Consider the following 23,348-nt stretch of genomic DNA (forward strand, 5'->3'; position numbering starts at 1 on the left):
TCAGTTCAAATCAGCATTTCACAGAGCTGCCTAGAGCTAAGAGGTTAAGTTAGGCCAGCCAGGATCCGATGGGGGAACTGGAGCCTGGGTCTCCTGGAATGGGCTTCCCAGGAGGTCATCTCGGCTCTCACGCCAGAGATGCCACAGCTGCCAGGTACGCCCTACTAGCCACAGGACAGCAGAATGGGAACTTTTACTTTCTAAGATGCCAGAACTGACAAGAGTTTGCCTTCAGATCTTTCGCAAGGTCCAACAAGTGGTGGGACAAAAGCTGGAGATCTGCTTCTTTCCTGCCTCAGAAGCTCTGGCTGCACAGCCTGGAGGTATTCAAGAAAGAGTGGGCCATCAGGAGAGTTGGGCTCATATTCCCCAGGCTGCTGTGTCATTCCCAGGGCCCAGGCTGAACTCAGATATCGGAGGTCACTAGGTCCAAGGCCTTGATATAGGAGCACTGTGGGTCAGGAGTGAGGCCCTTGTTAGCTGGAGGGGTATGAGGAAAAGCCAAATAGCTCTCTAGCTCTGGTAGCTTTTGTGATACCACAGCTTGGTGGTACAAGGGATCGACAAGCTGGCCAAAAGATCTGGCTGAGCTAGGTGAGATTTCCGGAACTAGTAAAAAGTACAGGTCTGGACCCCATGCCAGCTTACTCCCCTATAGAGGGCTTAAGAGTGAGTCAAACCGGGTGAAGTAGCATATCCCAGGGTCAGCAGCTGCTAGGATGGTAGCCACAAGTGAGAAGCATGCCGGCTCTCCTATTTCCTGCAGAGAGGAACAGAGCATCCTCTTAGGACCCAAAGGTCCACATCTTTCAACTCTTGGAGAGCTCATGGTGACAATCTCCCAACTAACACAACACACACAGAGGTCCTACAGCATGAAGAAATTTATTGGTATTATAAACTCTGCTTGTGATAGAAAACTCTAAGCCATACACATCTCTGAATATGCATCCTATTTATGTATATACCACGTATCTCTCCCCCCCCCCCCATTGAGAAGCCAAAACAAGACCCATTTTCCCCAAGTATACTGATTGTCACCTTCAGAGCACCAGAAGAGACTCCAGGTAGCCCTGTCACACCGGTGGTCAGTGGCTTCAATGGGCCAGCCATAGGCTAAGGTGATTCCAGATAATGGCTTGTTGACTCCACTGTCCAACAGCCGGCCACCCTCTTAGTTCTGAGTTCTACCTAGAACCCTTACAGCTTCCTGTTACAGTGGAATCCCCACTGATCTGTGTTTGAGGCAGGCCTGGCATTAGGACCAGAAACCTCTGAGGCCCTTTTTGTGGAAATGTCATGACAACCAAAGAAGCAACTGGGGTGGTAAATCAAGGGCTAAAGCAGGAGGTCACAATAACCCTGTTTCTTTAAGGAAGAAACCCTCTTCTGGGCCTTAGAAACAGCCTTCTGATTCAGACTCTTCCATCTTGTTATTCCCCTAGGGAACTGTCTCAACCTTACTCAGAAGCCCTTCTGTTACCCCTACAAGAAACACAAAGATGAAGTAACCAACTCTCTTCTGGTTCTATCCTACCCTCCATCTTACCAATGCTTTTCTCTCCACTCCCTAATTCCTATTCCTTATAAAAAACATACACACAAAATAACACCACACAACAAATGGGGAACAGAAATGCACGCAGGTCCTGAAAGTAGACAGGGTGAAACAATTGCCCCTAAAGCAGCGGTTCTCAACCTCTCAATTTGTAGCAATGAGAATACATAATGCGCATCAGGTATTTACATTCCGAATCATAACTGTAGCAAAATTACAGTTTTGAAGTAGCCAGCAAAATAATTTTTTGGCTTGGGGTCACTGCAACATGAGGAATTATATTGAGGGGTCACGGCATTAGAAAGGTTGAGAACCACTGCCCTAAAGGAATCTGAGGTCAAGACTAAAAGTAGGGGCTGTTAAGGTTGTTTTTGATATCATTTTGGCCACGGGTTAACCCCCTCTCTTGTCTGGATCTAGCAAGTCCAGCAGACTCTTATGGTCAGAGTCCTCCTACTGACTGACAAGGCCAATAGGGCAACAGATTAGTGAAGTTAAAGAGACTCAGAAGTACCTCTGAGGTTGCATAGTTCCCTTAGTGTTCCTCTTCACAAAGAACCAGAGACCAAGTACTTACTTTCTACAGGTAATCCCCCAAATTCATTTTTTTGGGGGGGAGGATGGCCACAGGAGAGGAGAAGAATGTCAAGAAAGTACCCCATAGCTCCAGTGGCCTCCCTGGGGCCAGGCCTTGGGCTTCTGCTTTTATAATCTCACACCTGCTCCCTCAATGACCCACTTTCCCCCAATGCACATTTCTACCTTAGGTAAGGTAAACTAACCAAATTCGCAGGGGAAATTGACCCATCTGCCAAACAGTCCCTGAATCAAAAAAAAAATCAAAGGACAAATCCTGAGGTTTTCTATCTAAATGTTATCCCTGGGTCCTCCTGGTTGAGTAAATACAAACACTCCTGAGTAAAAATCAAAACCAGCCCAGAAGGGAAAGTCTGCCTTGAGGGCCTGCTGCCAGAACAGTGCCAGCTGTCAACTAAAGGCCATCAAGAAGCAGAGGAACATGAAGGGCAACAGAGTCGTGAGGAAGAGCTGAGGCTTGTGTGCCACACTGGTTTATCTGACTCTTTACTCTCTACTCCCTGTTAAGCTAAAGCCAAAGTTCATTGAAGTGCCACATCTGTTCTCTAACCCTTCAGTCCAACTTCAGAGTTCTTAAGATCACAAAAGCTAAGCTGCTGCTGAATTGTCCTCTTTTCTTGACCAAAGCAGGAAGCTAGCAGCCTCCCCCAGTACCAGAAAGCCTATCAATAATCCAGGGAGCAGGCTGGGGGAAGCCAAGGAAGACCAAGATAATGACAGACTAGAAAATCCCAAATAAATAAATAAATACAGGGTAGGAGGAAAAGGAGAGAAATCTGAGCAAAGCAGCCACAGCACCTCACTGGGGTCTTGGCTGATCACAGAAACTTCAACACCCATGGATTGGAAATTGGTCATTAGTGTGGGCCATAGCCAACATTCCCAAAGCACTAGATCCTCTATTTACTGCTGCATTCATCCACCAGAGGGCAGACTTGGGGGAAGGGGAAAAAACCAGCCAGTTGCATCTACAGAGAAGGTTCTTTTTCACTTTTGAAAGGCAAGCCCACAGAGGCTACCTTGGTCTTTTCAAAGGCTTGTGAAACTTCCTTATGGGACTAAAATCCTTCTAAAGGCTCCTTGGCTGAGGGCAGCTCTCCTTTTCTCTACCTTGCCATATAATATGGTCCATCCTATGCAAGGGAGCAGTTTGCTCCCTCAGAGCATGCCATATAAACATTTGATTGCACTCAAATGATAAATGGGTTAATTTCAAGAGTTGATGATTTTCTTATCTAAAAATAAGACAAATTTTGTTACCCTTATTCTTAAGAATCAGAAACATTGCATTTCCCTCCCTGAAGAGAGTTTTCTCCCAAAGCTACTGCTGCATCAGGGAGAAACTATGAGCCCACCTACAGACTCCCCACCTGAACTCTGCCTTCCAGAAGCCTTTGGCTTGAGAAATATTGTGCAAGAGCTTCCTGCAAGTCACTGACCTTCCTAAGTGGATATTTGGCTCATGATGGACCTGGTGCAGACAGTTCTGCCCACCAAATACTCAACTGCATTAGGGAAGTAGAGGGCAATGCTCTATCGGCCCCTGGGAAGCTACTGTTCAACCTGTGTAGTCTCCCAGTCAGGCACTGCCTACTGGACGGTACAGGAGAATGCTTCCCCAAGGCAGCAGCAGCAGCAGGTGCAGGCAGAGGAGGACATGGGCTTGGGAGGAATGAGGTCCAAATCTTCGTCATCTGGGATTTCATCCAGGTGATACCCATCTTGCAGCAGCTGTCGGTTCAGATCCTGATTTACCTGCTGAGGGAAGACGTTGGGTTGATCAGAAGTCAGGCTGGAAAGGAGGACTACCTCTTGTACAAGAGTATGTACTTACTAGCCAACTCCTATGGCTAGAATGATTGGTCCATCATGGGTGGCATCTCAGTTGCCTGTGAGACCCATGGGCTTGCTGTATTAGACTTGTTGCCATCTGGGCGCAAGGTGTCCTTCTTGGGGCAGACTGAAAGGGAAAAGACAAAGCCCTGGGCCCTAACCCAAAAGACAATGAATCCATAGCAACTAATGTCAGGAAGGGCCAGATCACCACTTCTTACTGCTTTTCTATGTAGTCAGTTCTATTCAATTTGAAAACATTATGTGCCAGGCACTGTCCCAGGAAGTGAAGCTATCAAACCAGAATGGTCACATGTATACTGAGAATTAGAGAGGCAGAGCCTGATCCTGTGATTTCATTTGTCTATGGAATTCTCTAGTGGACGAATGATTTGTCCAGATTAACAAGGCCAGAAGATGTCAGGACTTGAATCCAAGGCTTCCTGGATCCGAGATCAGCTTTCTATCCACTACCCATGCTGCCTACTAAAGTACATACAAAATAGTATAAAATAATAAAGCCTAATTGGAAAGGCTACTTGTTCTCTGAATGGCACCTGGAGGAAGTGAAGGGTTCCAAGACATGCAAGAAGAGTGAGCATTCCAGACCCAGGAAACAGATTGTCTAAAGATAGGTGATATGGGCAGACATATCACAAACGGCCAAGTAGCTGTACACCATCAAAAGAACACAGAAATAATAACTTGCTGATTAGATTGAGGCCACCTTTCAGATAAGACGTATGGGTCGTTAGATTAAATTATGAGAAAACTCACATCAGTCTTTGGACATAACCTAAATCTCTGATTGGGGGGCTCTGCACAGCAACCACAGGTGGTCCAGCACACAGGACTAGATTCAAACAATGCTCCATTTCCACACTTATTCTAAAGGAAGAGGCTTCACAGAAGAGCAAAAGTTGACCTAAAATTGCCCCAGGGTATATATCACGGGCATCCATTTACATTGTCATTTGTTCCCCCCACCCCATGGGTAAAGGCAGACCAAAGTAGACCATGGATAAAGTGCTGTCAGTTCACTGGAGACCCAGGACAACCACCGCCCACACAAACGACCCCCTGGGAAGCCCTGCCACCTTTTACTCTCTTCTCTCCTTTAATTACTTACTACACTGTTACTATATTCTCTTCTAATAAAGCTTGTTTTCTCAATGGACACTCTGGACCAGACCCTAGTCCGCACTGCCTGTCACAGTGACAAAGGGGAAAAAGAGACTAGAAGGCAGACTTTGTTAGGGGAAGCATCAGTCTGATGCAGGGAGGCCAGAGCAGGAGGGCAGTTGGGGAGGAGGCCAGAGTGCTGTTCAAGTCCTCCTTCTGAAACATGATGATCCTGGGCATATCACTGCCTCCCAGTGCCCCGTGCAGAAAAGATGCCAGTCTGCCCCAGGACAGAGAGTTCATTCTCCCAAGGAAGCCATAGTTGGATTGGTGGAAAAAGAAATCCAACCGATCAAATCCCAGTCTAAGAGTTAATGAAAGCCCAAATGAGAGCCCGAGAGAGAATGAAGAGGAGAGAATAAGGGCAGAGATATCTGTAAAGGTAAACTAGGTGGCCCTTGCCAAATGACTTATCCATCTGTTGGGAAGAGTGAAAGACTGGAAGATAAAAACCTAGGTGGGGCTGCATGAATAATAAATCAGCATTATTCATAGGAATAAGGGAAGTGGTTCAGATTGTTGGACTTGCAGTCAGTAAGACCTGCACTCAAATCCAACTTCAGACCCTTCCTAGCTATAGGAACCCTGCTCAGGCTCAGTTTTCTCATTTGTAAAGCAGGAATAACAAGAGCACCTCTTTCAAAGGGCTGCTGAGGAACCAGCTACTACAGAAAATCATGCTACAAATCAGGCTCCTTGTCCTTGGAGGAGTGATGTGCTCCACTACAAAACTAGATTATCGGACAGCCCTGGAATGACAGTGACAAGTAGAAGAGCAGAAGAAGAAAACTCTTGTTCCTCAAGTTCCTTATAGAAATCTGCTGCTCTGGTCAGAATATAAGCCAGGCTCCCTCCCTGACTGCCCAGGGAGTGGCAAAAGGACACTAGTAGCCTCACTCCCTGTGCAGCCATGGCCATCCCTCCTCAAGATGCTCAGGGGCTAGAGTCCATTCCCCATGTGAGCTTCCTTAAGGCAGGGGCCATGTGCTTCAGTCTGCCTCTGGGGTCTCAGCATCTAACATACAGGAAACATTTATTAAATGTCTGCTGAATATAATGACCTTATTGATTCCTTCCAGAAATACAATCAGGGAGGTATTAGAGGGATTATTATCCCCATTTTATAGAGGAGAAAACTAGGAACTTGGGGTGGAGAGGGGGTGGGCTAGGTGGCCCAAGGTCGCAAAGCAAGTGTGTGGCAGAACTAGAATCTGAACCCAGATCTCCTAGGTCCTAATTCCATGTTTCCCTCCCACATTCTGATTCATACCAAGGCCTCCCAATAAATCATGCAAGGGTGGGTTCTTCCATATCCAAAAATGGAGTGTCTCCTCCTTATCCTTTAATCCCCTCTAAGTGTCTTAAACCTCAATGAAAGGCATGTATCTATTAATTTGCCACTGTTCTCTGTGGAAAGAATCCCAAGGGTTCCCAGGGTTTCCCCAGAAACGGGGTGTCAACAAAAAGGCATTATAGAACAGGAGGGCACTGTACCCTCCCTGAAAATATGCTTGCAGTTGTCAAAAGGCAGAATGTTTACCATGCAATCTTCTACTATTTCGTAAGACATTTAGAAAGATTGTCCTTTTTGAAACCACATAAGCAAGAAGTGCTAGGGAGTGACAAAGGGTTCAAGTGGCCACCCCTCATTTACCAACCTTCTCCAAAGTCACCTGTAGACACCTAGGCATACCTGGGATACAGAGGGTTACACACCAGAATAGGGTCTGAAAGGACTTGCCCTTTCCAAAGTCTCACTCAATGACAATGACACACAGACACACACACACATGAATTGTGGACTTGCCTCTGCAGAAGAGTACCCAGAAGAATATCTGGATTCCAGTTCCCCATCACTAGAAAAAGAGAAAGAAGGTAAAAGTACAATTCCAACTATAACCAGATAGAAGAGGTCAATAAAGAGATTTAGTGACAGGCCAACTAATCACCAAATGGCTTATGTTTAGCATTGAAGGACCTCCCAGACCAGCTGAGAAGCTCACAGTTGCACCATCATTCTATGCTATATTAACTCAGCAGCTGTGTCCCATTCTTTTCCATGCCCTATAGTTTGAACAAAGAGAAGAATGACTGAACTCTATAGAATGGCATGACCCATTAGTTCACAAACCAAGCCATTCTTGGTAGTTCCTGCACCCAGAAAACCACGATGTGGTGAAATGAACTGGGAGGAATCTGGGTAGGTCTATGGTTTCCCTCTCCCTGAGTTTCCTTTTGGTTTTAGAAAGAGGAAAAACTCACCTGTCTGAATCAAGAGACACCAGGTTTTCATCTGCACTTTGGTTGAGGGCAGCATAACCTTTGTTAAACTTCACTGACCTGAAGGGATACAGGGATAAAGGACAGTGATAACACCATGGCATGAAGTATGTAAGAAGCTAAAGTCCTTAACTTTTTGGAAATACAAAATTAGTGCAATATCCCTGATCATCCATATGCAAGATTTTCAGCTACCTTATCTAGCTAGCTATTGGATTTACCTTCATTTTAGGGGCATAAATGCAGAATCAAACAACCTTCAAGTCAAAGGGACCACCAGGTCAAATGGAGCATCTAGCCTCACTACTTAAAGCATAGTTCTCTTTTACAATAGTCCCAACAAGTGGTCATCCAGCCTCTGCTTAAAGCCCTGTGATAACAGGGACTTACTAACTCCTGGTACAATCCATTCCACTTGGGGACAATTCTCACTGCTAGAATGTTAAATGCTGTCCATTTATTTAGCCAATGAAGAGAATAGTGAAGCAGGATGTTCTAATGTAAAGAGCAATGAGACTTGAGTTCAAGTCCTGGGTCTTACAATATGACTCTGGCAAGTTGCTTAACTTTTGGAGACCTCATTTTTCTTATGTGTAAAATGAAGGTCTGGATTAAAAACATTACAATCACTCCAATATCTGTTTGAGTTACTGTCTCAGCTCTTTGCACTTTTAAAAAAACTATCAAACTTCTTGGTAGGGTAGTAAATCCTCAATGACTCCCAATTTCTACTACTTACTCCTTATCCTGTCATACACTAACTGCCTTCCATCCCTACCACTCTACTAACGCAGCTCTCCTCAAAGTCCAGAACGACCTCCAAGAGCCAAATCCAAGGACCTATTCTAAAACTTCATCCTGTGGCACCCTTGTCCAGCACCTGATATCATGGACATCCCTAACTGGGTCTTCTTTGGCCTCTTCAATTCCTCCCTTATGACTTGTCTTCCACTTCTACTCACCTGCTATTCCCCAAGGCTCCCACTTTTGGCCCTCTCTTTCTAGTCTGTCTCTCTAATAATCTCTCATCATTTCAAATATTGACTTCTATGACTATGATTTCTACTTCCAAATCTATAAATTCAGTCCCAAGCTCTTTTCTAGGTTCCTGACCTGCATTTCTCACCAACATCCCAAACTCATTCTTTGGTGAAATTTAATCCTAAAGGCCCTGAGAGTGAATCCATGCTCTGAATACAAACTATATGACATTAGGAAAGTTTGGGATCCTCTCCAGGTCACAGTTTAAACTGACAGTTTAGGACAAGATAAGATATGCAACAGATTAAAATGCTCACAGCACTGGGAGAGGGAAGGGAAAGGAAGGAAGGTGATAAGTTCAATCATAGAACTTAGGAAAACTCGTGTGGAAATTTGTTATAATGTACAATTGGTAATACATGGTTTTGTTTTTTTTTAAAGATGAGGTATGCATTGTTCCAAAGTACCTAATATGTCTAATATTGAATGCATCTACTCTGCTCCTAACTAGTCTCTCTTCCTGACTTTCTACCATTTTGGTTAGTGGCAACACCATTCTTCTAGTCCCTCTGCTCATAATAGCAGGTCTCTTTGACTGTTCCCTTCCCATTTCCCATATGGGGTCACCAGATATCATCCATTCTATCTCAGCAGTTCTTCAATTCTTACTCTCTTCTCCATTTATATTGTTCTTTTTCAAATCCAGGCTCTCATTATCTCTCACCATGGAGAGCCCTAGAGCCTTCTAGTCTAGTCTCCTCTCCACCACCCCACAATCTGTTCAGTACACCACGAATACATCAATTTTACTAATGCATAGGCCTAATCACACTATTCTCAAAAGCTTTCAGGTATTCCCCAGAGCCTACGATCTAACACCTGTACCAGAAGCCTGGTGCCACTCTCCCTGGCAAGGCGCATCTAGCACCAGCCTGTTTCTCTCATACTCCACACTTCAGCCTGAGCCCAGGCAAGTCCCTGTAATATGTCTGTATATGTCTCACACCTCACACCATTTCCTATACCCAGAATGGCTTTTTTTCTCCTCTTCCCATTCCTGCCAGTTCAATGAATCTTTTAAAGCCCAGTTCAACCACTGTCTTCTCCAAGAAGTCCTTCCTTATCCTCCCAGGCAGAAGTCATGGAATCACAGATTTAGATCTAGAAAAGAAGCTGAGAAGTCAAGACAGTCCAGCCACTCTAATACCCTGCCCCTGTTACAAATTGCAGGTCTGTTCCTCTTCTAAAGATATGTTATCACCTCGTCCATATTATTTATTAATTATATTTTATTTTGCAATTATTACTGACATTGATTTAATGAAGAACTTTACCAACAGTATCTCATTTCATCTTCATCACAATACTATGCAGTATTTTATTGTATGCACATTTTCTTTTCTGTCCTTTTTCTTAAAATTATATAAAACCCTTAACTCAATACTGTATATTGGTTCTAAGACAAAAGAGCAATAAGGGCTAGGCAAAGGGGGTTAAGTGACTTGTCCCAGGTCACATACATTTTATTTTCCATACAATTAAGTGCCTTAAGAGCAAGGATCAATTTTGTTTACCTTAGAATCTACCCTAGCAGTGCCTCTTTTATTAAGAGCTATACAGAATGTCAACTATTTATTAAGTGCCTCTAACTATAAATGCTTACTGCTCTTCTCAAACCTTTTCAACAAATACCTCCAAAGTAACCAAAAAAGAAGTTCCAGAATCCAATTCCTCTCCTGCCTTGCTGGTTTCTCTCTTACACTAATATCACCTTCTATTTATATAACTTCTTGACTCTAAAGGGTTTTTTTTTTCACCTATATTATGTCATCCCCCAAGCAGAAAGATGAACATAACTTATCTAAGTTATCTTCAACTCCCAGCCAGTACTCTGAGGATCTATCACCTAAGGAGGCCTATTGGCAATCCCTGAAGAGACTGTGGCACAGAAGAAGTGGAACAAACAGGAAGTGTGAAGGAACCTTTTCCCTGAAGAGTTGGGATGTGAAGAGGCTCCCATCACGCCTTTCCTCCGAAGGACAGCCTTGGCCAGATCCCGGTGCTTCTCTGAAAAATTAAGGAGCCTCTGTCAAATAGGCTCACTTTTGAAGAGGTTCCTATTCTTATAACTATGGTAATGACCACTCAAAATAATGTTACCTAATTCTGATATGGTGAGGCAATCTCTGAATTGAATAAAATAGAATAAAATTAGTGTCTTTGGAACAGAGAGGGGAAGGAAAAAACACTAATATCAGAGTAATGAGCCTTCAGTCCCTCAAAAGGGGCAAGTAACATGGCCATAGTACTTGGCCTTTCTCTCCTCACCAGCCCCTCATTCAAAACCTGGTGAAGCAGCTAAAAGAAAAAAGGGGAGAGCAATTAATGCTCCTGTGGGTCTGGTCAATACCATGACAATGCCCCTATCTTTTTCCCTTCCAGAGGACTTGACATTCATTATAGTGTCTTATGGTTCCTTTTCTTTTCCTCTTCAAAGTTGCCCTTGTTGGAGCAGCTAAATAGCACCGTGGATCGAGCATTAGGCCTGGAGTCAGAAGAACCTGGGTTCAAATCTAATCTCAGATATTTCCTGTGACTCTGGGCAAGGCCTAGCCTCTCATTCTTCTGTCTTAGAATTGATCCCAAGACAGAAGGTAAGAATTAGGGGAAAAAAAGTTATTTTTGTTTATGCAGAGGAAAAAAGGTTAGAGAAAATATGATTGGCCCTACACTAATCTAGCAATGGAGATCTAACTAGACAGATAGAAAAAAGTTCTCTCTAATCACATCCTGGGGTAGACTTAACTGAAGCAGGGCCAGGACCCAGGCCAAAGCTGTACTGGCACAGGCCACAGAGAACTGGATTTGGAGACCCAGGCCCTGAGTTCCCAGCTCAACTCTTCCAATTATGACCAGGGTGACCCTGACCTCTTCCTTTCCTCCTCTGTAAAATGAAGGCATTGAACTAGGAGGTCTTTAAGGTGGAGGCAATCTTTTGGCTCTAAAAGGACAATTCTAGGAACTCTTGTCCACATCAATTCTTGCACAGGAGCCAATGAAAAGTCAAAGACTAAATGGATACTTACGCAACTTGGCCTGAATGGAAGGCATTCTGGTCATGATGTAGGGGCCTCTTTTCTCTACTGTCTCTGGAGCCCAGTCTACCCTCTTGTAGCCACTCACCACCTGCAGGGGCAAGCAGGTAGCTTGTGAAAAAGATGGTAGCTACTGCTAAGAGCAGAATTCCTCCCTAAAGCAAAGGCCTCCCCTGGAGTTCTCTGGGCATTGAGCTGAAGTGGGAAGTGGATGGGTGGTGAGGAGGAGGAGGATGGAGGGCGGGAGATGGGGCAGTGAAGGAGGGGGATGGTGGGGAAGTAGGGGGAGGGGTAGTGAAGATGACAAAGGGAGTGAGGGTTAGGGAGGACGGGGAGAAAGGGTGGGTATGACGGAGGGAGGATGGAATGGAGAAGTGGGGGAGGCAAAAGAGTGGTGAGGAGGAGGGGATGAAGCTCGGGTGGGGAGCTAGAGGCCTTTGGGACTGGGACACAAGAAGCCGGGGCTCAAAGATTAGGAGATTGGGCCGGATCAGGTTCCTCTGCGCAGAGGCCGCTCGCCCAGTCCAAGAGTCCAGGGTCGGACCCACGGTCTCTCTCAGCCTCGGTTTCCCCTCAGCCCCTCCCCCTCCTGCAGCCCCGGGCGGGGTCGGGCCGGGTTCCCTCACCGTGCCGCCGGGGGCTCGGCCAGGCCGGGGTCGCGAGGGCGGGGCGGGGGCCCCAGCCGTTGGCGGGTCACGGGTCTCGCGCGGTGGCCGCGAGGGGGGAGGGGGCGCGCGCGGCCCGTAGGTCGCCATGGCTTGGGAGAGCTCCCCACGGGGCGGCCGCCGTAGGGCGCCAAGCGAGGCCGCCGCAGCCGCAGCGGAGCCGCCCCCCTACGTGACCACGCCCATATACGTCACGGCGCCCCGTCCCTTCCCCGCCCCGGCCCGGGCAGCGTTTTGCAACATGGGGGGAGCTTGGAGTCCTGCTCTCGGTCGACGCAGGACCGGTTTTCTCTCCAGGGGTGAAATTCTATTGAAGCAGTAACAAACCGATCCAGATGTCAGCGTGGATTCCTGAGATTTTAAGCCCTTGGCAAGTCCGGCTCAGTCAAGGCTCCAGCTCCGTTGCTCAGTTTTCACATCTTCGCATGGGACGAGGCCTTCATAGTCCAGGACCCTTGGTCCCCAATCAGGGGAGTGGCTTGGGGCCACGTCGATCCCCGACCCTCCCTTCTTAAAGGAAAAGGGTCTTCTTTACCCCCTTCTTCCCAAGGTGATGTGCGACCTCATTCTACGTCCTCTTATTAAACGGGGATATCCCAATGGGTCAGTGGATTGAGTACCAGGCCTAAAGACGGGAGGTCCTGGGTTCAAATGGCCTCAGGCACTTCCTAGCTGGATGACCCTGGGCAAATCACTAAAACTCCATTCCCGGGGCCTTATTGTTCTATCTTGGAACCAATACAAGACGGCAGTTAAGGGTTGCTAAAGTATGTGTATGTAGGCGATACTATAAAAAATAAGAGACAAGAAGACAGTAAAATGCTGTCTTTTTAACTTTATGTTTAAACCTTTACTTTCATCTTAGAATCAATACTGTGCATTGATTCCAAAGCAGAAGAGCAGTAAGGGTTAAGCAGTGTGGTTAAGTGACTTGCCCAGGGTCACACATCTAGGAAATGACTGAGGTCTGATTTGATCCAGGACCCAGGGCTGATTTGACCCTCCTAACTGCCCTCTCCAATCTTTCCCATTAATCTACAGTATTTCCTTTTCTGAAATTGTTTTATTTAAGATCTCCAACTGGATTTCTGATAGTTTGGTTATCAATTTCTTTTGTGTTCTCAGTTTTGTTAACATACAACTCTGCATGATATGTTCTGATTTTTCTTTTTTTATTTCTCCTGGTTTTGAAGTGATTTCACTTAACTCATTTGGTATTTGATTTCATTTTCTTCTTTTAAATCAAATTAGCTAAGAGTTTCTCAATTTTGTTGATCTTTTCTAAGAACTAGCTTTTAGTCTTATTTATGATTTCTTTGGGATTTTATGAGGGGTTCCAATGTATTTATTCCTGCTTTGATTTTTAATATCTCTTTTGGACTTATTTTAAGTTTGTTGGCTTTAAATTTTTTTTAAAATGCACATTTGATTCATTAATATTCTTTTTCTATTTTGTTTCTATTCTGTTTGTTTTTGAGGATATGCTTGAGGACCACCTTAGCTGCATTCCTGAAATTTTGGTATATTATTTCATCATTATTATTTTTTTACATAATTATTATTTCTATGATTTATTCTTTGACTTCTTCATTATTTAGGATTTTATTAAGTCTTCATTTAAGTCTATATCTTTTATTTGTAATTCCTGATCCAACGAATATTTTTATTTTATTATGGTTTGTAAAGAACGTATGAACTATTTTCTGACTTTTTTATACTGTTTGCGATAACTCTGTGGCCTAGTTCATGGGCAGTTTTTATAAAAGTTCCAAGTGGTATTGAGAAATATGTATATTATTTTTTGTTCCACTTTGAAGTCTTTTAAAAAATATTATTTTTTTATTTGGTCAATTTCAAACATTATTTCTTGGTTACAAAAATAATTTTCTATTCCTCCCTCCCTCCCTCAACCCCTCCCATAGCCGAGGCCCAATTCCACTGGGTATTACATGTGTCCTTGATCAGAACCCATTTTCATGTTGTTGGTGTTTGCATTAGGATGTTCATTTAGATCCCCAATCATATCCCCTCAACCCAATCAAGCAGTTGTTTATCTTTGGTGTTTTTACTCCCACAGTTTTTCCTCTGAATGTGGATAGTGTTCTTTCTCATAGATCCCTCTGGGTTATTCAGGAACACTGTATTGCCACTAATGGAGAAGTCCATTACATTCGATTGTACCATAGTGTATCAGTCTCTGTGTACATTGTTCTCCTGGTTCTGCTCCTTTCACTCTGCATCAGTTCCTGGAGGTTGTTCCAGTCCCCATGGAATTCCTCCACTTTATTATTCCTTTGAGCACAATAGTATTCCATCACCAACAGATACCACAATTTGTTCAGCCATTCCCCAATTGAGGGGCATCCCCTCATTTTCCAATTTTTGGCCACCACAAAGAACGCAGCTATGAATATTCTTGTACAAGTCTTTTTCCTTATTATCTCTTTGGGGTACAAACCCAGCGGTGCTATGGCTGGGTCAAAAGGCAGACAGTCTTAGTGCCCTTTGGGCATAGTTCCAAATTGCCCTCCAGAATGGTTGGCTCAATTCACAACTCCACCAGCAATGCATTAATGTCCTACATTGTTGGGGATGTTGCCACATTCCCTCCAGCATTCTTTACTTTCCTTGGCTGTTATGTTAGCAAATCTGCTAGGTGTGAGGTGGTAACTCAGTGTTGTTTTGATTTGCATCTCTCTGATTATAAGAGATTTAGAACACTTTTTCATGTACTTATTAATGGTGTTGATTTCTTTAACTGAAAATTGCCTATTCATGTCCTTTGCCCATTTGTCAATTGGAGAATGGCGTGACTTTTGGTACAATTGATTTAGCTCTTAGTAAATTTGAGTAATTAGACTTTGTCAGAGGTTTTTGTTATGAAGATTGTTTCCCAGTTTGTTATTTCCCTTCTAATTTTGGTTACATTGGTTTTGTTTGTACAAAACCTTTTTAATTTGATGTAGTCAAAATTATTTATTTTTCATTTTGTGATTTTTCTAAGTCTTGCTTGGTTTTAAAATCTTTCCCTTCCCACAGGTCTGACATGTATACTATTTTGTGTTCACATAATTTACTTATAGTTTCCTTCTTTATGTTCAAGTTATTCACCCATTCTGAGTTTATCTTGGTGTAGGGTGTGAGATATTGATCCAAGCCTAATCTCTCCCACACTGTCTTCCAATTTTCTCAGCAGTTTTTATGAAATAGTGGGGTTTTGTCCCCAAAGCTGGGATCTTTGGGCTTGTCATAGACTGTCTTGCTGAGGTCACTTACCCCAAGTCTATTCCACTGATCCTCCTTTCTGTCTCTTAGCCAGTACTAAATTGTTTTGATGACCACTGCTTTATAGTATAGTTTGAGATCTGGTACTGCAAGGCCAATTTCCTTTGCATTTTTTTCCATTATTTCCCTGGATATCTTTGATCTTTTGTCCTTCCAAATGAACTTTGTTACGGTTTTTTCTAATTCAGTAAAAAAGTTTTTTGGAAGTTTGATGGGTATGGCACTAAATAAGTAAATTAATTTGGTTAGGATGGTCATTTTTATTATGTTAGCTCATCCTACCCATGAGCAGTTTATGTTTTTCCAATTGCTCAGATCTGGTTTTAGTTGTGTGGAAAGTGTTTTGTAGTTGTGTTCATATTGTTCCTGTGTTTGTCTCGGCAGATAGTTTCCTAAGTATTTTACTTTGTCTAGGGTGGTTTTGAATGGAATTTCTCTTTCTAATTCCTGCTGCTGAGATGTGTTGGAGATATATAGAAATGCCGATGACTTATGTGGGTTTATTTTGTATCCTGCAACTTTGCTAAAGTTGTTGATTATTTCCACTAGCTTTTTAGTGGATTCTTTAAGTAGACATCTTATCATCCACAAAGAGTGATAGCTTTGTCTCTTCATTGCCAATTTTAATACCTTCAATTTCTTTTTCTTCTCTAATTGCTACTGCTAGTGTTTCTAGTACAATGTTAAATAATAGAGGTGATAATGGGCATCCTTGTTTCACTCCTGATCTTATTGGGAGTGCATCTAGTTTATCCCCATTGCAGATGATGTTGGCTGATGGTTTTAGATAGATACTATTTATTATTTTTAGTAAAGACCCTTCTATTCCTATACTTTCTAGTGTTTTCAATAGGAATGAGTGTTGTATTTTGTCAAAGGCTTTTTCTGCATCTGTTGAGATAATCATGTGATTTTTGTGGGTTTGCTTGTAATATGGTCAGTTTTGTGGATCCTTTTCCTGATATTGAACCATCCTTGCATTCCTGGTATGAATCCTACCTGGTCATAGTGAATAACCCTCATGATCACTTGCTGGAGTCTTTTTGCTAGTATCCTATTTAAGATTTTTGCATGTATATTCATTAAAGAGATTGGTCTGTAGTTTTTTTTTCTCCATTTTTGACCTGCCTGGCTTTGGAATCAGTACCATATTTGTGTCATAAAAAGAATTTGGTAGAACTCTCTCTTTGCTTATTATGTCAAATAGTTTGTATAGTATTGGGATTAGCTGTTCTTTGAATGTTTGATAGAATTCACTTGTGAATCCATGAGGCCCTGGGGATTTTTTCTTAGGGAGTTCTTTGATGGCCTGTTCAATTTCTTTTTCTGATATGGGATTATTTAAGAATTCTATTTCTTCTCCTGTTAATCTAGGCAATTTGTATTTTTGTAAATATTCACCCATATCACCTAGATTGGCATATTTATTGCTATATAATTGGGCAAAATAGTTTTTAATGATTGCCTTAATTTCCTCTTCATTGGAGGTGAGGTCTCCCTTTTCATCTATGATACTGTTAATTTGGTTTTCTTCTTTCCTTTTTTCATTAGATTGACTAGTACTTTGTCTATTTTGTTTGTTATGTCAAAATACCAGCTTCTAGACTTATTTATTAGTTCAGTAGTTCTATCGTTTTCTATTTTATTAATTTCTCCCTTAATTTTTAGGATCTCTAATTTAGTTTTCTTCTGGGGGTTTTTAATTTGTTCGCTTTCAAGTTTTTTGATTTGCATGTCCAATTCATTGACCTCTGCCCTCCCTAATTTGTTAATATATGAACTCAAGGATATAAATTTTCCCCTGAGTACTGCTTTGGCTGCATCCCATAGAGTTTGAAAGGATGTCTCATCATTGTCATTTTCTTCAATGAAATGATTGTTTCTCTGATTTGTTCTCTAACCGATTTTGGAGAATCATATTATTTAATTTCCAATTAATTTTTGATTTGGCTCTCCATGTACCCTTACTGATCATTATTTTTATTTTATAAATTTTTATTGCCTTATGATCTGAAAAGGTTGTATTTATTATTTCTGCTTTTCTGCATTTGTTTGCCATGTTTTTATGATCTAGTATAAGGTCAATCTTTGTGAATGTACCATGTGCTGCTGAGAAGGTGTATTCCTTTTTGTCCCTATTTATTTTTCTCCATATATCTATTAACTTTAATTTTTCTAAGATTTCATTCACATCTTTTACCTCTTATCTAAATTTGATAGTGGTAGGTTCAGGTCTCCCACTAGTATAGTTTTACTATCTATTTTTACTATTATTTATATTTACTATCTATTGGTTTTTCCTTTAGAAATTTGGATGCTATACCATTTGGGGCATACATGTTGATTAGTGATATTTTCTCATTGTCTATACTCCCTTTTATCAGGATGTATTTACCTTCCCTATCCCTTTTAATCAGGTCTATTTTTACTTTGGCTCTGTCAGATATCATGATTGCAACTCCTGCCTTCTTTCTTTCAGTTAAGGCCCAATAGGTCTTGCTCCAACCTTTAATTCTGACTTTGTGAGTATCTACCTGCCTCAGGTGTGTTTCTTGTAGACAACATATAGTATGATTTTGGATTCTAATCCACTCTCCTATTCGTTTACATTTTATGGGTGAGTTCATCCCGTTCACGTTCAAAGTTATGATTGTCACTTGTGAATTCCCTAGCATTTTGATATCCTCTCCTAGTTCTGTCCTTTCTTCTTTTGCTATTTTAAACCAGTGGTTTACTTTTAATCAATCCCCTTAATATGCTTCCCTTTCTGGTCCCTTCCTTTTTGTTCCTTTCTTGTTTTTTTAGGGTCTGTTAAGTTCCCTCCCCCCTCTCCTTCCCTCCCTTTTTGTACTCCCTCCTCCCTACCCCCCTTAGTTTTTTTTTCCCTTCTCTCTTAGCCTGTAGGATAAGATAGAATTCAGGATCCCAATGGATCTAGATGCTCTTCCCTCTCAGAATTGATTTCACTGAGAGTAAAGTTTAAGTATTACCTATTAGCACTCTTTTCCTCTCCTTCCTATAAAAGTATTCTTCCTATCCTCTTCCCATGTGTATCTTTGTGTGATAAAGATTATCTTATTTATTTTATTTCTTCAAGTATCTCTTGGTACCATCTTTGACCCCCTCCAACCCTTTTTCTTTTTTTGCATATCATCTTATGGCCCTTAATTCCCCAATATTTTCGTATGAGTGATTTTTCTAATTACTATAATAATGATAATGATAATGAATACAATTTTTGAGTTACAAATAACATTTTCCCCATATATTAATATATATTTGATCTAATTGTAGCCCTTAAAGAAGAGAGTTTGAGTAAAAAAAAACAAACATTTTCCTCCTTTTCCCTCTCTTTCTTATTTACCTTTTCATGTTTCTCTTGATCTTTGTGTTTGGATATCAAACTTTCCACTTAGTTCTGGTCTTTTCTTTACAAATACTTGGAAATCTTCTATTTTGGTGAATGCCATACTTTCCCCTGGAAGTATATAGTCAGTTTTGATGGATAGGTGATTCTTCATTGATGGTCCAGTTCTCTTGCCTTTCTGAATATCATGTTCTAGTCCTTGCGGTCCTTTAGTGTGGAAGCTGCCAATTACATTCCTGGGAGTTGTCTTTTGGGGATTTAGTGTAGAGGGTGTTCTATGAACTCTTTCAATGCTTGTTTGGCCCCCTTGTTCAAGAACATCAGGGCAGTTTTCTTAGATGATTTCTTGTAGTATGGTGTCAAGATTTCTGCTTATTTTTGGCTTTTCAAGTAGACCAATGATTCTCAAATTGCCTCTCCTTCCTCTGTTTTCCTGATCTGTCACCTTGTCAGTGAGATATTTTGTTTTCTTCTGTTTTGTCAGTCTTTTGACTTTGCTTCATCAATTCTTGCTGTTTTGCAAGATTATTGGTTTCCAGTTGCCCAATTCTGGTCCTTAAGGCCTAGTTTTCTGCTTTAATCTTTAGATTTTCTATAATTTTTTGGTTTTTTCTTTGAACAATTTCCCACTTTTCTTGCCAGAAGGATTCCATCTTTTTGATAGGCTCCAATTTAAATTCTTCCAGAGCTTGTGGACAATTTCCATTTTTTAAAGAAGGTTTTGTCTTGTTTGAATTTCCTCCTGTATTTCCTCTGTAGCCTGGTTTTTCCTCCGTAAAAATTTTCAAGGGTCACTGCCCTTTTTTTTTGTTTTTCTTGGAGGATGTTTGTTGGTCCTATGCACAATTTGCATCACTATGGAGGTTTTTGCTTCCCTTTTTAGCTAGAAATCTGAGTGAGATGGGCAGGTTCTCTGTGTATGGAGTTAAGGAGAAAGGATTTTGCCTGAGGCAAGCTCTCAAATCTCTACAGCCTCTGCTGTTTGCGGCTCTTCTCTGTGCTACCTTCCCAGGAGCACCCACGGTCTGAGCTCTCCCGTCCCCTGGGGTTTCAGGTGTAGCTGCTCTCAGGGGTAGTACTTTTTGGTGGTTTTAGTCAGCTCCCAAGCACTTAGAGGTGCCCCTCGCTCACTCTCTGATTCTGGCACTCGCTGGCTCTGAGTCTGGCTCCGTAGGTGGGGTGGGGGAGGGCAGATGAGCTCATGTTTGGGTGGGAGCTTTTTCACCCCCTTGTAGTGTGGAAATGCACAAATGCCATGTACCTTCAATGCTGCGCCCTACTGTAGAGTTCCTTTGTTCTTATGAAAATGGCTTTTTTGTCTTTTAAGGTAGTCTATATTGGTGGGTGCTGAGGAGTGGAAGTGTCCCACATCTAGACTGCCATCATACTTACCCGAAAGTCCACAACATTCACTTTGAAGTCTTTTAACTCTAGTTTCCCCAGCAATTTGATAATTTCCCAGCTGTGTGACCCTGGGCAAATCACTTGACCCCCATTGCTTAGCCCTTACCACCCCTCTGCCTTGGAACCAATACACAGTATTGATTTCAAGAAGGAACATAAGGGTTTAAAAAAAAAAGCTATAATAGCCCATTATGACCAGTGTCTCCACTTCCTCTTCCTAAAACCCCTGTGCCTAGGCTTCTGACCCCACTGATAGCTACTGAAACTTGTTTAGGTCCCCAAATCCTCTTACATATATATGTGTAAAAGAGTTACAGGTGCATCTCTAATCACACAAGATGAGATGCTCTGGCATGCTTCTCTGCCTAGTCATGTCAGCGCTCAAGGAGCAGAACTCAAAGCTCTTACCATGGCTCTCATCTTGGGAAAAGATAAAAGAATATTTTTTGTGACTTGCAGTATGCATTTTCCATTGTACATGGAATAGTAGACATATGGAAGAACAGAGGGTTCGTTACAACAGCTGGGAAGAAAATTGCATATGGGAGACTTATCAACTCTCAGAAGCAGTGTTATTACCAAGAGAAGTAGCAGTTATGCATTGTAGAGCTTACTTCTTGGCTTGGGGAGCTGGCCAGCGGTCTCCCTGAAGGTGAGGGTTCACTCCATCTAAATGTGACGATCCAGTTGAATAATGGAGATGAGAAGCACTGTGTGCTCAGGCCCATGTGCATAGGGATCACATAGTGTTCTGTCATTGCACGGAGGTTTGTTATTTATATAGGGTTTTAAGTACATACTTGGCACACAATTTTATACATGTTTCCATGGAAATTAACAAGATGCTCAGCCTAAGGAGATAGTCAATGAAACACTGTTGCTACAGATGAATTACATAGACAGGGTGATCTAGAGGTTAGTTCTCCTTGACCTAGGAGAATCATTGTTACTTTTGGTCAGCTTTCGCAATCAATCACAATTACTTAGGAGATGGGTAACAAAACATTTCATAGCTAGGTACAAGGTTAGAGGGCAATTTAATGACAGACCAGATTTGGGGTTTTCCTCAATTTACAAGTTCTATTTTCCTTGTGTTATTTTAAAGCACCTAGCAATGTTGCTTGGTTTCTGTCCATAAACAGAATTCAGTGGAGTGTGTCTTGAAGGTGATTGATGTTCTTGGCTTGCCTGGCTTGTAACAGGAGTGAAAAGGGAAAGGAGGGCGGCAATGGGCAATAACTTTGGGGCTTCAATTCTATAAATGCAATCTTTTGGGGGCAGTAATCCAGGGGGATTAAAGTGGGATATATATGTATTGATCCTATAAGTATTTGCTCTCATATTATTTCTCCTGTATTGGGGAGAGAATAATAATCATAACAAGTCCATTAGTTAGGAAAGTTGGAGAGAGAAATCACAGAGAGAAACTCTTAGGAATGTAATTGCCAAATTCCAGAGCTTTCAAGCTAAGGAGAAAATTCTACAAGAAGCCAAAAAGAGACAATTCAGATACCAAGGAGCACCAATCAGGATCACACAAGACCTGGCAGCTTCCACACTAAAGGACTGCAAGGCCTGGAACATGATATTCAGAAAGGCAAGAGAACTGGACCATCAATGAAGAATCACCTATCCATCAAAACTGACTATATACTTCCAGGGGAAAGTATGGCATTCACCAAAATAGAAGATTTCACAGAATCCCCAATTTCACAAAAACCCAAAGGGGGATTTATAAGAGAGGAAAGCAAACTCATTATGCTGGAAGACCATCTTGAGTGGGGGAAAGGCAGGAAGAGAGAGAATTCTGGAGAAGGAACAGAGGAACTGAGAAGATTCAAACAGCTGAACTCACTTCTCTTTGGGTAGCCCACTAAGGAGGTTGATCTGAACGAACCTTTGAGCCTAGAGCATCCTCCTGTGAAGCCTGACCCCAGTATCCAGTGAAGACAAACCAGAGTGAATAGGACTTTGCCAGAAAGCTATTCACCACAAGAAGATTTCCTCTCAATCTCTCTAGACAGCCTTGAACCTGATATCATAGCTAGGACAGCTAGGAATCAGGACAGCTCTCACAACTGACCCCAGAGGGTCAGGCAGGCAAAACCTGACCCTGCAAGACTTGGGAAGAAGGGGTTCAATTGTTATTTAGGTACTTCCTATTTCCCACCTTCCCAATACCTTATCCCACAACTCACCTGCCCTACCTTTCATATATTCCTTTTAGAATAAATAGCTGTTTACTAGATCAAGTGCCTGCTTAATAGTATCCAAGAAGGGAGACCTTGAAGTTTGGGGGGAGGAAAGTTACACTTCTATCCACAGAGAGGAGAAATTTGTGTGTCCTATATTTTATTTCAACCAAGTCTCTGAGGGGACAATAACCTGTGATTTTGAAGGCAACCAGAGTGAGAGTTACCAAGGAAAGAAAGAGGGAAACCAATCTATCCCCTCTCTCCACCTCTTGGCTCCATTCCATCTATACCACACTCTGGTCCTGACTTCAGTGGTGGGAGACTCCATTTCTCTCCCTCCATTACAGAACCAGCAGTAGAAACTTAACATAATCTTAGGCTACACTGAGAAGCAAATGGCCTAGGAGTAGAAAGTATCAGCCCTGGTCATACTCCCATCTAGCAGGCAATATTTAGTTCCAAATACCAATGGCAAACTGGGCAGCTTCCAAAAGTGGGTGATAACTTGACTGTGAAGAGCTTTCAGACCATATCATAAGCATCTGTGGAAGGAAGTGAGGACCTTTAGCCAGGGGATGCTTGGGGTAGGGTGTGGGAAAGGCATAATAAGTGTCTAAATATTTAATGGCTATCAGTTACAAAAGGTGTTAGGTTCTCCTGCAGTCCTGGAGACAAATCTAGGACCAAAGGAAAGTTGCAAAGAAGCAACAATTATGTTTGAGGAAAATGAAAAATATTTTTTTAATAAGAACTACCCCAGAGTGAAATGGTGGCCTACCCTGAGAAATACAAGGAAGGGCCTGCTACTTGCCCTAGTCCTAGAAGCAGCACATTTTTAACCTATTGGCCCATGGCCAAATAATTTCATTCTCTGTTAAATGTAAACATAGGGAGCAACTGCTTAAA

The 23,348-nt window shown here is 42.3% G+C and overlaps 1 protein-coding gene across 2 annotated transcripts; it reads right to left on the reverse strand.

Annotated features, from left to right (window-relative positions):
• Positions 1–866: 866 nt before the first annotated feature.
• On the reverse strand, positions 867–12,394 carry FAM219B (family with sequence similarity 219 member B). Of its 2 annotated transcripts, none has more exons than XM_007478174.3 (6): positions 12,153–12,394; positions 11,518–11,617; positions 10,414–10,498; positions 7,433–7,510; positions 6,978–7,026; positions 867–3,910 (listed from the first exon to the last, which is right to left on the reverse strand). In XM_007478174.3, the coding sequence occupies exons 1-6, from the start codon at positions 12,279–12,281 to the stop codon at positions 3,746–3,748; spliced, it is 606 nt and encodes a 201-aa protein (XP_007478236.1). In that variant the 5' UTR covers positions 12,282–12,394; the 3' UTR covers positions 867–3,745. The 2 variants fall into 2 exon arrangements, with proteins under 2 accessions (XP_007478236.1, XP_001379643.2); XM_001379606.5 differs by having other exon boundaries at positions 867–3,913; positions 12,153–12,381.
• Between the last annotated feature and the right edge of the window lie 10,954 nt (positions 12,395–23,348).

The sequence above is a fragment of the Monodelphis domestica genome, chromosome 1, assembly GCF_027887165.1.
Source record: "Monodelphis domestica isolate mMonDom1 chromosome 1, mMonDom1.pri, whole genome shotgun sequence".
In the NCBI taxonomy this organism is placed as follows: Eukaryota; Metazoa; Chordata; class Mammalia; order Didelphimorphia; family Didelphidae; genus Monodelphis; species Monodelphis domestica.

What these genes read in the sequence shown, in the direction of transcription:
- FAM219B (XM_001379606.5), bottom strand. Translation starts at nt 12,281, where the DNA reads ATGGCGACCTACGGGCCGCGCGCGCCCCCTCCCCCCTCGCGGCCACCG. An exon ending in CCCAACTCTTCAGGGAAAAG is followed by an intron (nt 7,511 to 10,413) that starts GTTCCTTCACAC and finishes GTATCCCTTCAG; the next exon opens with GTCAGTGAAGTTTAACAAAG. An exon ending in CTGGGTACTCTTCTGCAGAG is followed by an intron (nt 3,914 to 6,977) that starts GCAAGTCCACAA and finishes GTCTTCCCTCAG; the next exon opens with CAGGTAAATCAGGATCTGAA.